General features: G+C 42.1%; 1 protein-coding gene across 2 annotated transcripts in view; it reads right to left on the bottom strand.

The window, feature by feature from the left end:
* LOC125458002 (cytoplasmic polyadenylation element-binding protein 2) overlaps positions 1-16,438 on the bottom strand; it is a 126,773-nt gene extending 110,335 nt beyond the window's left edge. The window contains exons 1-2 of one of the 2 annotated variants that reach the window (XM_048542864.2): positions 14,979-16,438; positions 12,566-12,844 (exon numbers count right to left, since the gene is read on the bottom strand). In XM_048542864.2, coding sequence (XP_048398821.2) covers positions 12,566-12,844; positions 14,979-15,941 — 1,242 coding nt within the window. In that variant the 5' untranslated portion in view covers positions 15,942-16,438. The remainder of the gene's footprint in view (positions 1-12,565; positions 12,845-14,978) is intronic. The other variant, XM_048542856.2, reaches the window with a different exon arrangement.
* Between the last annotated feature and the right edge of the window lie 911 nt (positions 16,439-17,349).

Genomic DNA, 17,349 nt, shown 5'->3' with positions numbered 1-17,349 from the left:
AAACATTGTATATTTTCTTCCTTTTTTGTTTCACTTTTTAAATGACATAATGGCCCCTTTTATAACTACATTTTGATGTAGAACAACTCTGCATAAAGAGATTTCTCACATTTTCACCACACACTGTCTTGAGTTTACTGTAATGGATGGGTAGTTCATTAGTGATTCACGTATCATAAGAAGGCCTTGATCTACTAATCTTTCCAAAATGAGTCAAAATTCTAAACCCTCTATCATGCCTCTTAAAGCTATTCTGCTTGACTGGAAATAGCTGCAGTATCTGAAGTCATTCCTTGTAATCGCTGCCAGAACTGGAGTGGTGAGCACTAAGTGGAATTATATAAGCAGTGTTGGAGAGTCCACACCATGTGGTGGGGCCAATTATGGACGCAGGCCCCTCTTTTTGGGCACCCTACACAACAGATTTGTGTCCCAATTTCACACTAATTGTTCCAGAGTGCAAGCAAAATGTTAACGTTCTGATCACGATACAAACACTCAACTTTATTTAATGCACTGCCACAGTTTTTGACTTAATCTCGCAAGAATTAACATTATGTTCCAACTTTAAGAGTATTTAAATAGTCATCGGATAAACTTATGGATGATAACGGAATAGTGTAGGTTAGATGGGCTTCAGATTGGTTTCACCTGTCGGCACAATATTGAGTGCCAAAGGGCCTGTACAGCGCTGTAATGTTCTACATTGGCCGATGCCTTTTAGCTATCTGCTTCACACTTTTCAGGAGCAGTCTATTTGAGCTCCAAGCTTTTCTTTCCCTATACTTCATCTTTGATCCCGAGTCAACATGCCCATTCTTTATTTCCTTCCCAACAATGAATCACCTCAGACATGCTATCAGTTCTCTCAGAGTCATAGAGCTGTACAACATGGAAGGAGACTCTTTTGTGCAATTCGTCCATGCTGACCAGATATCCTAAATTAATCTAGTCCCATTTGTCAGCACTTTACATGCGCCCATCTAAACCCTTCCTTTTCATATACCCATTCAGATGCCTTTTAACTGTTGTAATTGTAGCACTCTCAACCACTTGCTCTGACAGCTCATTCTACACACGCACCACTGTCTGCGTGAAAAAGTTGTACTTTAGGTCCCTTTTAGATCTCTGCCTCACTCAACTTAAACCCATGCCCTCTAGTTTTTGACTGCACTATCTGGGGAAAAAGTTCTTGTCTAATCACCCTATCTACGACCCTCACGATTTTGTAAACCTCTAAAAGGTCATGCTTCAGCCTCCAACTTGCTAGGGAAAATAGCCCCCTGCTTATTTAGCCTCTCCCTATAACTCAAAACCTCCAAGCCTGGCAACATCCTTGTAAATCTTTCCTGAACCCCTTCAAGTTTCACAAAATCCTTCCCATGGCAGAAAGACCAGATTTGCATGCAGTATTCCAAAGGTGGCCTAACCAGTGTCCTGTACAACCACAACATGACCTCTCAACTCCTGTACTCAATGCAATGACCAATAAAGACAAGGATACCAAACACCACCTTTGCTACCCTAATTACCTGAGACTCTACTTTCCAAGGAACTATGAGCCTGCACACCAAGGTCTTCAACAAAAACAGAAATTGTTGTAGAACCTCAGTCAGTCTGGCAGCATCTGTGGAGAGAGATGAGTTAACATTTCGGGTCGAGTGACCCTTCCTCAGAAATGAATGTCTTTGTTCAGCAACACTCTGCAGGACTTTACAATTAAGTATATAAGTCCTGTCCTGATTTGCCTTTTGCTTTTTTATTTCCCAGCTTCTTTTTAAGAAAAAATTACTTTCTGCTCAGTATAAAAATATTTCTGTGCTCCAAGTTAAGCATGTGCAGTATTTTTTGTTTTACATTTCATCCCACCCAATGCATAACAGAGGTCTATTTTAGGCAGGCATCACAATGAAGTTGATATGCTGTGGGTATTTTCCATTATACAGCAGCAAGTTATGATAAGCTAGCTTCAAAAGAATATGAAAGTTTCAACTGGGATCCTTTTAAGAAGCACAAATGGATAACATTGCAGTTTAGAACCTGGCATTTATATCACAAGTTAGAGTTGGAAAGATGTGGGTTTTCCTTTGGTACAAGTCATTGTAGTGAATCATTTTGGGTAATGCACCAAGTCAGTTGCTGACTATTCTCAACTCTCCCGTGTGTTTTCCCTTTTTCTGGATCCTGCTTCAGTGTTGAGAAAAGACAATACAGTCAGGATGAACTGAAAACACAATACCCCACTCTGATGATGCCACTGTGTGGCCACAGTACATTTTATTGGAAAATAAAATATGTGCTTATTCAGTTTGGTTGTACAATTTGTTTTTAGTAATTTTGTTAATGATGCCAACTAGGGAAGGCGATGGTCTACAGGTATTATCACTAGGCTGCTAATCCAGAGACCCAGACAGCTTTCTGGGGACGGGGGTTTGAATCCTGCCATGGCAGATGGTGGATTTTGAATTCAATAAATATCTGGAATTAGGAGTTAACAATGACCGTGAATCCATTGCCAATTGTCGGAAAAACCCATCTAGTTCTCTAATGTCCTTCAGGGAAGGAAACTGCCATCCCTACCTGGTCTGGCCTACATGTGACTCCAGATCCACAGCAATGCAGTTGAAAAACCGCCCATTGGGCAATTAGGGATGGGCAATAAACGCTGTCTAGTCAGTGATGCCCTCATCCTGTGGATGAATAAAGGAGTTCTGGTTATTGATATAACAGCTGTTAAGTAAACTACCAAGTGAACTCCAATTCCACATCTACAAAATAATCAGTAGATTGATATTAAAACTTCTACTAGAAATAAGTGCTTCATAAAGCTGAATTGGCAACGAGTGATTTTTTTTCAAAAATCAAACTGTTCAAGTTCATAAGGCACCATTGCTGCAGTTATCAACTGCATGAAAATATAGCACATTTGTAAAAATGCACTAATTGTGTAAAACACACTGCCCATTACAATAGATTCTGTATTTTCCTTAACATCTCATTTTTACCACTCCTCCATGCAACATTTGTACACAACTGACAAAACAAATAAGCCAAATACAACAAGCAATTGATATAGTTGGGTCAGTTCCCAGGGTTGCCACTTTAAAACTGCCTGAAAACAGACTTCTACTTGGAGACAGCTGCCAATATCACTGAGCCATTCCGAGACAGAAGTACACGTACCCTCCATGAAACAAACGAACATCTCGCCCTCCCAGCTGATGTGAAGTCTAGAATATCAAAAGACCTTATCTAAAAGTGAGTTAAGGAGAATAGTAACTAAATTTCATGCTTAGCAAACAGACAAATCCTAAGTTGAAAGAAGGTAAAACTATTATATTAAAAAATATTATATTGAGTCCGTATGCGTAAAGTTGAAAAATACTAAGGGGCAAAAAAACATTATGGGAGTCATATATAAACTCCAAACCGCAGTGACATTGGGAATGGCATTAAACAGGAATTTAGAGATACATGTGATAAGGGAATATCTGTGATCATTGGTGATTTTAATCTGCACATGGATTGAGCAAATCAAATCAGCCAAAATGCTGTAGAGGAAGAATTCCTGAACTGTATATGAAATAGCTTTCTTGAACAATGTGTGGAGGAGCCAGCTAGAGAGCAGGCTATCTTATACTGGGTGCTGCGTATCAAGAGGAGAATCATTGCCCTTCTGGTTGTGCGAGACTCCTTGGGGGATGAACGAACATAACGTGAGAATTTTTTAAAAATCAAGATGGAGATTGAGGGTGCTGAATCTTAATAAAAGGGAAACTATGAAGAAATGAGTTGCAAGTTGGCTTCGATAGATTGGGGTAAGTTATTTAAAGCGACGACAGTGGATGCACAATGGCAAACACTCAAGGAATGCACAGGAGAACAGCAACAACTGTCTACTCCTGCCTGGCACAAAAGTAAAATGGGTAAGAGGGCCAATCTGTGGCTTACAAAGGAAATTAGAGATCGTATCTGAACTAAGGAAGCAGCATACATATCAGCAAAGAAAAATATGTCTGACGTTTGGGTGCAATTTAGACTTCAGCGAAGAAGGATAAAGGAATTGATTAAGAGGAGGAAAATACAGGCTGTAAGTTAGCTTGCAGGGAACATAAAAACTGACATGAAGAGTTTCTATAGGTAGGTGAAGATTAGCAAAAACAGATTTAGGTCCCATACAGACAGAAATGGGGAAACATATAAAGGGGACAAAGAAATTGCTGAGGAGCTGAATACATTCTTGAATAACAGAGTGTGGAGCGAGAGGAGGCAGCAGAGCAGCAAAGGTAAAGTTTTGGGTTGGGACCTTTTTTCAGAAAATTGCCTGCTCTTCTGATGCTGTCCAGCCTGCTGCGTTCCTCCAGCTCCACACTGTTATCTCAGACTCCAGCATCAGCAGTTCTTACTATCTTTGAACACATACTATGGTTGTCTTCACAAAACAGGACATAAATCAGATACCAGAAATGTTGGAGAAGGCAAGATTTACTGAGGGGGAGGGGTCAACATTAGTAGAGAAAAGGTCCTGAGAAAACTTATGGGATTGAAGGTGGATCAATCCCCAGGGCCCAGAGTCTACAACCCACTGTACATGAATAAGTGGCGCAGAGAGACAGCGAGGGAGCGCGACAGCGAGGGAGCGCGACAGCGAGGGAGCGCGACAGCGAGGGAGCGCGACAGCGAGGGAGAGAGAGAGAGAGAGCACGCGCGAGACAGAGAGAGAGAGAGCACGCGCGAGAGAGAGAGAGAGAGCACGCGCGAGAGAGAGAGAGAGAGAGAGCACGCGCGAGAGAGTGTGTTTTGAGATGGAGAGCAAACTGGCTGGCAGGGAAACAGAAGGAACTAATGGGTCCTTTTCAAAATTGGCTGGCAGTAACTAGCGGGTTGCCACAGAGAGAGATCGGTGCTAGGACTCCAGCTATTCATAATATATATTATATATAGACTAGGCTGATTCTGGGGATGGCAGGGCTGACATATGAGGAGACATTGACTAGGTTTGGACTGTTTTCGCTGGAGTTCAGATGAATGGGGTGGCGGGGGTAATCTCAGAGACTTATAAAAATTCTAGCAGGCATAGACAGGGTAGATGTAGGGAGGATGCTCCCGAAGGTGGGTGTGCCCAGAACCAGGGGACACAATCTGAAGATTCGGGGTGCACCATTTAGGATGGAGATGTTTCTTTACCAAATGAGTACGCACCTGTGGAACTCATTACCACAGGAAGTAGTTGATGCCAAAAGATTGAATGCATTAAAAAGGCGGCTAGATATAGCACTTTTGGGGTGAACAGGATCAACGGTTACAGGGATTAAGCAGGATTGGGCAACTGAGTTGGAGGATCAGCCATGACCGCGATGAATGGCTGAGCAGGCCTGAACGGCCAAATGGCCTCGTCCTGCACCTACCTTCTGTGCTTCTAAATGGGATTTAGTTCAAGTTAGCACATATGCTTGGTTAAAAGATATCACAGTTTTATGGCGGGTAATGTCCTGAGAGCTTAACCAGGACAGCCTTCAAATAACAAGTTACAAGGTATGAGTGAGGTGAGGGTTTCAGAAGGGTTAGCAATGTTTCAGAGGTAGAAATACAATAAGGTCTCTCAGCCACGTGGACAGTTGATATCATGGTGAAATACTAAAATTTGGATTGTCTGGTTCAGCCTCAGATGTAAAAGGGCAAGGACCGAGTCAGTGATGAGGGAGCAGGACTTGTGGCAGGTAGCAGATTTTGGTTTTGGTATTTTCAACATTGAGCAGAAATTTCCTCTAAGTCATTCATCAAGAATGTTGGGCAAGCATTCTGACAATGCAAAAACAGAAGCAGTGCCAAAAGAGATGGTATAGTTGCTGTTGTATGCGTACACATGTAATTTGATGTATTTGGGAATGTTGTTTGCGGAGGGGAAAAATATGCATATGAAAAGCAGGAGCTGGCAAGGGCAGGTCAAATCACTGGAAAAAGTAACACAAGCAAAGGTTTGTGAAACATCACACGAGTCAAACTGTGACATGCAATCTATACAACAAAACCTAATAATGTTACATCACCGAATACACACCCAAAAACACGTTTCATAACAAACTGCATCTCAGCTACTGCCGCTGATCAAGGGTGTATTCAGGTTTAGGTAATTGTATGTAACTTGCATTCAAACAATCTTTTTTAAAACATCTAAACACAACTTAAATGTATTTGCATGATTGAAGGCAATTGTAACCTTATACACATCTCTACAATATTTAGTTCAGTGAGTCTAGTGGATCAAACTACAATACATGGCTGCCAAATATTACGCCGTGCCCAACAGCAACAAACTACCTGAGTGGACTTCAACAGATTCTACAGCAACATAACATTCATTCATTCTTCATTAAATAATGAAACTAATAGACAAAGTTAGTTTTTGTACAGATAGCTAAATTAATGAAAACTAATACTAGAAAAAGTTTTCAAAAAGACCAACGAAAAAATTGGTTTTATTTGTTTGTACTACTCAAATCCAGTTATGTCACTTTAATTGTGAGCCAAATGCTGCACTACTACCATGGCTACTAGCAGCAACTCTAAAGAAAACATGTTTGATTTGTTGAGGCTAGCTGTTGGAAAAATTCAATAACAAAAAAAACATGTTCTAAGTTGGATTTTTCCAGAGGTCAACCACAACAAAATGTTAATTTTAATGCTGTGATAAGTTTTGCCATTACGAGGTGGCAGCACTAATGGGGGTTTTGACAATTTTCAATCAAGCTGCTCTGCTTTTATACAGACTAGATTCTAGTCACGACAGGGGAAAAAGGGATGAAAGATGGTAGCCATCATGCATTCTTCATCTGCACACAATTGTAGAGCTAGGTTTCATAGATATACATTTATTATTCTAGGTCTTCTAGTTGATCAGAGGTTAAACTGTAAGGAAACAGTTACTCGTCACAACAGGACTAATTCTGTGGGTTGGGTTTTATACGAAGCATTGCTGAGAAATGTGAAATATCCAGCTTGCAATTTTCTGTCCAATGGGCAGAACTTTACAGACTGATAACCAACTTTTAGAGTTACTGTGAGGGTCATTTCTTTACACTGTATAACCATTCTCTGGTCAACATATTAAGTAACTAAACTACCAATTTCTAATTATCGCTCAGTAAATTCAGTTCTATTTTTATGCAAACAAGACAGATTTTACCCATGCAAAAAATTCACAGGCATAAATATTACTGCACAGTAAAATACAAATTTGATGTATGGGACAGTTAAATCTAATATGGTAGTCATTACAGCTCAATTTATAGGTCACCCACTGTAAAAGTCAAGCAATACTTTATTTCATATCATGACCGAACTATTTTACATCATAACATGGAGTAGGTTATGAACAATAATTAGATTGGAGTTTCCTTGAATTTGACATATTCTAACTTTCCGACTGCAATTGCAACTGATATTTAACACAGATATCTAGTCCAAGTATACGGCGACAAGAACAAAATCAGTTTCGAAAACACAAGTTGCTGGAAAAGCTCAGCAGGTCTGGCACCATCTGTGAAGAAAAATCAGCAGTAAATTTTCAAGTCCAATGACCCTGCCTCAGAACAAAATCAGTTTTCCCTGGTATTCACTAATTCCCTTAAATAACATTATTCAATTTAGTAATTAGCATATTAAAACAACAATCCAAATACATTTGGAAATGTTCCAGTAACTGCAACAACCTTTGGCAATGTTGACAGCATGCATTTTCTTTAAGAGCAATAGGCATTGTCAATAAAGATGAAACAATTATAGGCAGGTTCAGTGATGTGCTTAGAAAATAGAGAATGGTATGTTATGAGGGAAAGTATTATCAGTTACAGTTCAATATAAAAATGGTTTGCTAAATTTGTGACAATGCAACGCAGCATCCTATTTTGTTTATAAAAGCTTTTTTAAAATATAATGTTATGAGGTATGTTACTTTAATGCACTTTGAGCAAAACACTGCAAGATTAGGATTTAAAGTAACATCCCAATTTTATACATTACCAATGAAGTTCAAGATATCGACTAAATGATTAGCTTAAAAAAAGTGTTTTTTGTTTATAACAAAATAACATTTCACAAGAGGAAAATTGCAGAAATGCTGAAACCCCAAAACCCCAGGGGCTTTTTGGCCAATTTAGAGCGTGCTCGTAGTTCCATATTTGGAGGCTTTCCCGTTGTAATTTTTGTTCCAAACAGCTACTTCACTGACAATACCATGTACTGCAGGCTATTCTTATTGAATATCTTCTACGATATGATTTTGAAACCTGATCTTTTAATTCATATTGTCCTCTTGGACTAGAAAGGATGGGGTAAACCTCAATAGGTCATAGACTATTCGTCTTAAAGCTGTTCTGGGAAAGTTATCAGGGACAGTGATCAAACAACTGGACAACAATGAATTGATCTGAGAGAACCGCTATGAACTCAAAAAAAATTCATGCCCAATGAAAGCTGCTGTACACTTTGAGAACAATACGAAAGCTGAGGAATGTCTTCTGATGCTATTTACATGAACTTTCAGAGGCAGTATTTAAGTTTCCGTGTTGCTTTCATTTTAATAAAATTGATCTATTAATGCGGATACACAATTGGTTTATGAAGTAGCAAAGTAGGGTTATTGGATTATGTATTCTAACTTGGAGGTAGTGACAAGCAGAGTCCCCAAATAATTGGTATTGAGATCACAGTTTTTCACTGCACAGCTGTCAGATGTAACTCAAAGCACTTTTGCCTTTGTATGAGGTTGCAGATAGACATTCCACTCAAGATGTGGGCACACTGTTGGAAGGCTGCAATGTTGGAGGTGCCACATTTCGAATGAGACATTAAACCAAAGCCCATTCGGCCCTCCTAGTTGATGCAAGTGATCTACCAACAATATTGACCCTTCAACCAACATTATTAAAACAAAATTTTAGCCTGTGATCAGATCTCAATTTTTTAACAAACTTTGTTAAACCACGAGGACATCCAGAGGAGAATCAATTGTTAAATTATTTTTCAAAATGATATTAAAATTAATGGCTTTAATCTAACTGTCAAACATTGTGAAATTGCAGCACAGAAACCAAACATCTATATGCACAAATACCATGAATGAATACAATAATAAATTATGGATTAAGCACAAAACACCATTTTAATACTAGCTATTTAACGTTCTACACGTGGACAAAAATAAAAGAAAATGCATGCAAGACCATTAACATCTCCAATAGCTATTACACTAAAAAGCATTATCTGTCTTAATTTAAAATAACCAAGATCATTTCCGTAGGGTAGCAGAGTCCAAAACTAGAGGAAAAAGGTTTAAGGTGAAAGGGAAAAAGATTTAAAAAGGGGCCTGAGGTCACCTTTTTCCACACAGAGGGCGGTGCATGTATGGAATGAGCTGCCAGAGGAATCAGAGGAGGCTTCTACCATTATAACATTTAAAAGGCATTCAGATAGGTATATGAATAGGAAGGATTTAAGTGGGATATGGGCCAAATACTGACACGTCTCACGTCTGTCGTCTGCAAGGTGTTAGAAAGGATTCTGAGGGATAGGATTTATGACCATCTGGAAGAGCATGGCTTGATCAAATACAGTCAACACGGCTTTGAGAGGGGTAGGTCATGCCTCACAAACCTTAGAGTTTTTTGAGGATGTGACTAGAAAAGTTGATGAGGGTCGAGCTGTGGATGTGGTGTATATGGACTTCAGTAAGGCATTTGATAAGGTTCCCCATGGTAGGCTCATTCAGAAGGTCAGGAGGAATGGGATACAGGGGAACTTAGCTGCTTGGATACAGAATTGGCTGCCCAACAGAAGACAGCGAGTGGTAGTAGAAGGAAAATATTCTGCCTGGAAGTCAGTGGTGAGTGGGGTTCCACAGGGCTCTGTCCTTGGGCCTCTACTGTTTGTAATTTTTATTAATGACTTGGATGAGGGGATTGAAGGATGGGTCAGCAAGTTTGCAGACGACACAAAGGTCGGAGGTGTCGTTGACAGTATAGAGGGCTGTTGTAGGCTGCAGCGGGACATTGACAGGGTGCAGAGATGGGCTGAGAGGTGGCAGATGGAGTTCAACCTGGATAAATGCGAGGTGATGCATTTTGGAAGGTCGAATTTGAAAGCCGAGTACAGGATTAAGGATAGGATTCTTGGCAGTGTGGAGGAACAGAGGGATCTTGGTGTGCAGATACATAGACCCCTTAAAACGGCCACCCAAGTGGACAGGGTTAAGAAAGCATATGGTGTTTTGGCTTTCATTAGCAGGGGGATTGAGTTTAAGAGTCGTGAGATCTTGTTGCAGCTTTATAAAACACTGGTTAGACCGCACTTGGAATACTGCGTCCAGTTCTGGGCGCCCTATTATAGGAAAGATGTGGATGCTTTGGAGAGGGTTCAGAGGAGGTTTACCAGGATGCTGCCTGGACTGGAGGGCTTATCTTATGAAGAGAGGTTGACTGAGCTCGGTCTCTTTTCATTGGAGAAAAGGAGGAGGAGAGGGGACCTAATTGAGGTATACAAGATAATGAGAGGCATAGATAGAGTTGATAGCCAGAGACTATTTCCCAGGGCAGAAATGGCTAGCACGAGGGGTCATTGTTTTAAGCTGGTTGGAGGAAAGTATAGAGGGGATGTCAGAGGCGGGTTCTTTACACAGAGTTGTGAGAGCATGGAATGCATTGCCAGCAGCAGTCGTGGAAGCAAGGTCATTGGGGTCATTTAAGAGACTGCTGGACATGCATATGGTCACAGAAATTTGAGGGTGCATACATGAGGATCAATGGTCGGCACAACATTGTGGGCTGAAGGGCCTGCTCTGTGCTGTACTGTTCTATGTTCTAAATGGGACTAGATTAATTTAGGGTATCAGGCCCCATGGACAAGTTGGACCAAAGGGTCTGTTTTCATGCTGTACAGATCCATGACTAAGACTACAATGGTGCTTAGTTATTTTAAAGTATTATATTCGAGAAATATGCTACGCAGTTGAATAAATTTCTAGTTAAGAGCACTAGAGCTCTAAGGCAGTACATACAATATTGGCTGTTGGATTTATTCCCTCACTCCCAAAAAATGAGTATGCTCAGCAATGTAATTTACGTAACTCTACTGCTAGTTCGTGCACACCATTCAAAGGAAAGAAAAAAACAAACATCCAACATTACATTTTCATTAAATCTTTGTGATAACAGTACTACAAGTGCAAGTGAACCTATCACGTCCATCACTGTACCAAGTGAATGAGACATGAGTTAAGGCTACAATGCTACATTGTTTTATTTGGTTGTCTGTATTGATTTTTTGCCTTCTTCCCTGAAGCCACTCAACCAAAATATGGTGAAGCTATTCTTGATGTGCCAATTTAGATGACAAGCATTCCAACATTATAGCCGATTATATTTTCACTCAAAATATATGAAGGCAGACAAACTGCAACACATTTCTCAATCCAGAATGGCAGAACAAATCTACTGGTTTCCTCATTGGAATGGCTTAATAAAATCCTTCATTTATTGTTGTAATCATTTGTGGTATTTGTGCACATAGATCTTGGGTTTCTTTGTGAAATTGGAGCGCTGCCTTAAGATTTCAGCTGGTCAGATTAAAGCAATTAGCTCAAAATAAAACCATTTTGAAGAATATATTTAACTACAGATTCTCCTCTGGGTGTCCTCATGGTACTTTATGTTAAAGTACCACAAAAGGTAATGTATTTGTCCAGTGCATCATTAGTGAAGCTCTGCTAGTTTTCAAACAAACAGTCTGACAGGGAGTAGGAAAGTGAACTTAAAATGAGCACAAAAGTGCACGAAAACCAGATACCTAGAATCAAAGTGCTCTTTTTAAAAAAAATTGTATCTCTAATGCTATACAGAACACTGATGACACATCTTGAGTACATTGAAGGAAAGATGAAAATGCATTGCAAGCTGTTCAGAGAAAGCTCACTCATGATGGGAAGGGCAAAGTTATTTATTGGGGTCGTATCTTTAATTTAGAAAAGGAAGATGCAACTTGATAGAAATGAAGGAGTCTGAGTGACGCACGTGGAAAGGATATTTCATCTTGGAGACTCGAGAATTAGGGATCACTTCCAAAATAAAGGGTTGCAAACCAAAGGCACTGGAGCAGAATCTTCTTCATTTAAAGGCCAACAGTTTGAAATTTTCTTCCTCAAATTGCAATGGAAGCAAGATTTTTAAGGCGGGGCAGATGGATACTTGATAAAAAAAGGAGGTTGGCAGAAATGAGAAGTAATCAGGGTGCCATGAGTTTATTGAATAATATGGGAAACACAACAGGTTGACTAGCCTATTCCTGCTCCTAACTCCTGTGTTTGCATTTTATTTTCATTCAATTCCTTCATCCAGCTCAATAAATTTCAGTTTTTCAAAACTGAAATTGGTATACAATGTCAAAACAAATCAGGTAGTTGGTAGAGAGGATAGAATGAAATAGTTAAATTCTCTTTTGTCAAACTTAAAAATGGTTTCTAGTGAAGCTTCAACATGCCAAAAAACAAAAACAAAACACATCTTGTTCTTACCTGCAAAGGTAACAGAGTGTTGCTATTGTTGTCCGTCCTGAAAACATTGTCTTCGATCCAAGATTTTGGTGGCAGTGTTGGAGCTGACCGAGGAAATTTGGGCGGTGCTATAATATTACTGGAAAAAGGTTTCTTCAGTGGAGAGATTTGGTTCATGGTTGTTGGCATTCCTACACCTCCAGATCTGCGGTGATCCCTTGTCTGCATGCCTCCCCAGGACACTCCAGCACTCCAGCCACTGCTCTGGTGGCTGTTCCATGGAGACTGTTTCATTATGGGCTGATAATATTAAACCATAGATTGTAAATACATAAACATAAATGCATATATGTACAAACACATAATTTAGCAATGAGATTTTTATTTTCAAAAGTTGGAGCATCATAACACAAGTTGGCAATGAGCTCAGTTTGTCTCCAAGGTTAAAACCTGAAATAATTAGTGCACGGGCAGTACTTTCATTACTACATTTACCAAAGTCTTTTTATTTACCGAGAAAAATCTACCAACTGCTATAACATAAAATAGATTTCTCAAGGACATGTTATGCATAAAAGATATCCAGGGCAGTTAAATACTGATCTATCAGTTATAAGAAAAATAAGATATCCGAATGTTCTCTGGAAGACTGTCATGATGTTTTAAAATTCAAGACAGACATAGAACGTACAATGGGCAACAGAAATAGGGTATAAACAATAACAACATAATTAAATGCTAAGCTTATAATCAATGAAGTAGGAAATATAAAAATATTTCTACAACACAACGACTGCAGAAACTTGACACAATATAGGGATGAAAAATGCAACTTCTAATCTATCCAAATTAAATTTAAACATACTTCGGCCAATATGAAATACAGATAGACCTGTGGGATTCCAGATTTCCCCAGATGATGTTCCATAACAATGCAGCAGTGATGGAAGCATATTCAAACATTATGGAAAAGGTACAAGCCTAATCCAAAAAAGGTTTGCCCAACACAAACAGTCCTTTCTGTATTTATTACCAGCCGACCAGAGTCTTTTTTTTAAAAAGGCTGTTGTGCAATAGAATTTTTTCCAATCCCTACTGTCTAGTTATTTCTCTTTCGGCATAACTGACTGCATTTGCAGTTATCCAGTGTAGTTGGAAACATACTGCACTATTTCAACTTCAAGAAGCATGTTTTATACAACATGCTCAAATTATGTTTAAAGTGTCAGTTTTTAATGATTTGAACAAACAGAATTTTATGCAATGCTGGCAAAGGAATGTTGCTCCCTATTTTAAATGACCAGGGAGCACTGAAAACAACCTTCTGTCTGTACATGCAATAAACTGCAGTAATTTTCCACTGCTACGACATCCCTGCATCACAACCCTTCTGTTCATCCAATACTCCGTAGTGCCAGGCTGAATACCACACCGATATTTTTGAAGAAATTTAGGCGATATTTAGTTCATTGGCAATGGAGCATAAATTATTTTTCCTATTTAGGAAATTAAACGCAAAAATCGGCGCCTGGATAACAACATTCAAGCAAATTCCTGAATTGCACACAAGAATTAGTATTTCGCAAATATATTTATTTAGGTATTTGTAAATCAGGTCATCTAACTTCAACTAAGGTGTGGCTGCAAAACGTCAGAGAGATCCGAGGGCTTCTTTTCGCAATCTTCTCCAAGCGTTGACACCTCACACACTGCACCAAATTAAAGAAAACAGTAAAATGTATCTAGACTCTTAGGGATTCCCCACGGCTCCCAGCCCTTTCCAGCAAAGGAATCCTATACATTGACAAAGTTCAACCTGCCATGGGAGACAACACGGCAACCAGAAGAAAACAGGGTTGGGGGGGCCATCAAAATGAGAGGGATTGAGAGAGAAAATTAAAATCCACATTAATCAAATCTGGAGATAAAAGCGTGCGGAGACTGTCCCTGCACATTGACAGGCACCGAGACACCATCACGCTCAGTGAGTCATTCGGGTGCAAGAACATGGGGAGCCGGTCACTTAACTCCGAAGGCGAGGTTGGGTCCGCATGCCCTTACCCGGTGCAGGAGGGTAATAAAAAAATGAGTTAGCTCAATAGGATCAAATAGATATGTGATGCAAAACTGTACTAACTAACTGTGGTTGACTTCAATCCGTCCACAGGGTCAGACGGCGCTTTGGACTAAAATAAAAACAAAGCGCCGCAGAAACTTGGCGGGTCTGCGGAGAAGGGAACCGTTTGGATTTGGATGGGACTCTTGTTGGGCAGCCAGTTGTCAGAGGGTAGGGTCTGCCTGATCGCCTTACTCCACGGTGATATCAGAGCATAAAGCATCACAAACAGCCCCGAGAGAGGGACATTACAACACAGACAGGAAGAAAAAGTCTATTTTAGGTTGATGACAAAGTCACTTGATCCAAAAGCGATACCTGATGGTGGTTGTAGGTGCTCCTCTGGTGAGGGAAAGCGGCCTGGTGTTGGGGGTGATGGTGAAGGCCGACAGGAGACCGCCGGCTCTGCTGTTGCTGCTGCTGAGGTAAAGGGGAGAAGTTGGTGCCTCCTCCTCCGCCGCCGTAACCCTGGCTCATCCCGGCGAAACTCTGAAAGAGGACCGTGCCGTTAATGGAAGGGATACCGTGGAAGAAGCTGTCTTCAGCGGGGCTGGGCACGGAGCAGGTTCCTGGGCCGGCGGCCGACAGCCCCGGCGTATTGGCGGCGGCAGCAGAGGCGACCACTCCGGAGGCGGATGGCGTGCTGACCTGGGCGGCAGGAGCCGGCGACCAGGCGGTGCCGAAGCCGGAGAGAGCGGCGACCGGAGACGGCGAGGAGCCGTTACTACTGCTACTCCCTCCGCTACTGCTACTGCTGCCACCACCGGCGGAACCTCCACCGCTGCTGCCGTCCTGGTGATGGTGGAGCTGCTGCTGCTGCTGAAAGCCGGTGCTCAGTCCCGGTAACAACCCGATCCCCCCGCCGCCGCCATTAGCCGTCGTCATGTTACCGGGAGACTCCATCAGCCTGTGGCCGCCGCGGTGCTGCTGGCTGCTCTCCGCAAACTTCAGAGCGGCATCGGTGGGGAGTCTGTCCCTGTCCCCGCCTCCCTCCTCCTCCTCCCCGGGGCTGGTAGGCTGGGGGCGGCCTCGGAGCTGAGAAAGAGGAGGAGGATGATGATGATGATGATGACTCGGTTTGGTCAGGATGTACGGACACTGGGTGATGGTGATGTCTCCCCCCTCCTCCTCTTTCTCCTCCTCCTGCTGATCCTCTCGGCTACTGAAGCCACGGGCTGATGGTGCCGAGACCGACCGGCTGGCGGAGGTTGGAGCCGAGCAACTTGCGCCGAGGATGATGTCTGTCGTCCTGTCCGGCATCAGAAAGTCATCATCCGGCATAATACGGAAAGGACTGGTTGTTTGTGGAGCCGGGAGGGAGGAGAAATTGGCAGAAAGAGAGAGAGAGAGAGAGAAAACACAGAGGGGGTGGAAAAAGAGGCGGCGGCGCCGGTCCCAACCCCGGGGAGGGATGGACGGATGATTAAAATAAGTTAAAGAAGGGCCCAGGGGTGGGATACATCAGCGCCGCCGTTAACACCAGTTTAGGACATTGGGTGAACACAACCCCACTCCCACCGCCCACGGGCCGGTCGGTGTGCTCGCCAACTTTAATCGCCCATTTGCGAAAACGCTTGCGACAGACCGAGTCCGGTTTAACACCGGCAGGGGGAGTTCGTTGCGGTTTCCACCTGGCGCCGCGGGTGCTTACGGTTTTATTTCCCCACCGACCCGATTTTATGGATACGATGGGCCGTTCAAAGAGCGTGCCTCTCCCGCCCCATTGCCCTCTCTCTGCTGACTCTGCTATTTCAGATCCAACCTCCGTCCGCACCCACTGACCCCACCCCGCGAACGCAAACTGACTGTTTCCAGGCCCCCCGCCCCGGAGCGTGTGTGTGTTGCAGGTCGCGCATGCGCACCTCTTCGGACGGTCTCGGTTTCGAGGTGCCCTTCAGGTCATTTTGGCACCGGCGTCATCGTCACGTGGGAGCACGCGCGACGCGCCGTGGGAAAAACAAATCCCCGTGAGGTTTAACCGTCTGTGTTCCGGTGGGAGATCTGCATAAAGGGGGTAAAGGAGTAAACTGTATTGGTTAATCTTTAGCTGCTAAAGATTGCCACGCGTTGTTTAATCTGATTCATACATGACATGCTCCTAGGCAAACCTCTCAATGGACTCGTTAATATCAAACCATCTAAGTGAAACAAAAACAGAAATTGCTGGAAAAACTCAGCCGCATTGGCAGCATCTCCGTATAGAAATCAGATTTAATGTTTCGGGTGCAGTTCTTCAGAACTCCCCTAAGTGAAGCCTTCTAGCACTTCCGTAGACCATGCAAGCACATCCCAGACTCGAGCTCTGGTTTGATAACGGAGTAGTAGGCCTTCAGGCTATAATACTAGCTGAGTTGATTTGTGACTGTCTAAATATAGTGTGGTTGCTTTGTCCTTCCACTTCAAGTGAGCTGTTAAGTATGTGGACTACTGAGAACGGGGGCGGGGGGGGTACGTTACTTGTGTTTTTTTCGTGATGGTCATAAAGCTAAAGTTGCCACATCATTGGAGAACATCTCCACGCTACTTTGAATGCACAGCTCTGAACTGACATCTGGTGTAGTGTCATCGGCAAGGAAATTGTGATTTTTATCCTTGGGGTCCTCGCTCTGCCTGAAAATGCCTTTGGTTGAGCATTTCCCATCCATGTGATATCTGATTCTCAATTCCAGAATCACCATTACAGAAGGCA

Source organism: Stegostoma tigrinum, chromosome 1, assembly GCF_030684315.1.
Source record: "Stegostoma tigrinum isolate sSteTig4 chromosome 1, sSteTig4.hap1, whole genome shotgun sequence".
In the NCBI taxonomy this organism is placed as follows: Eukaryota; Metazoa; Chordata; class Chondrichthyes; order Orectolobiformes; family Stegostomatidae; genus Stegostoma; species Stegostoma tigrinum.
This window is presented reverse-complemented; position numbering and strand designations above follow the sequence as displayed.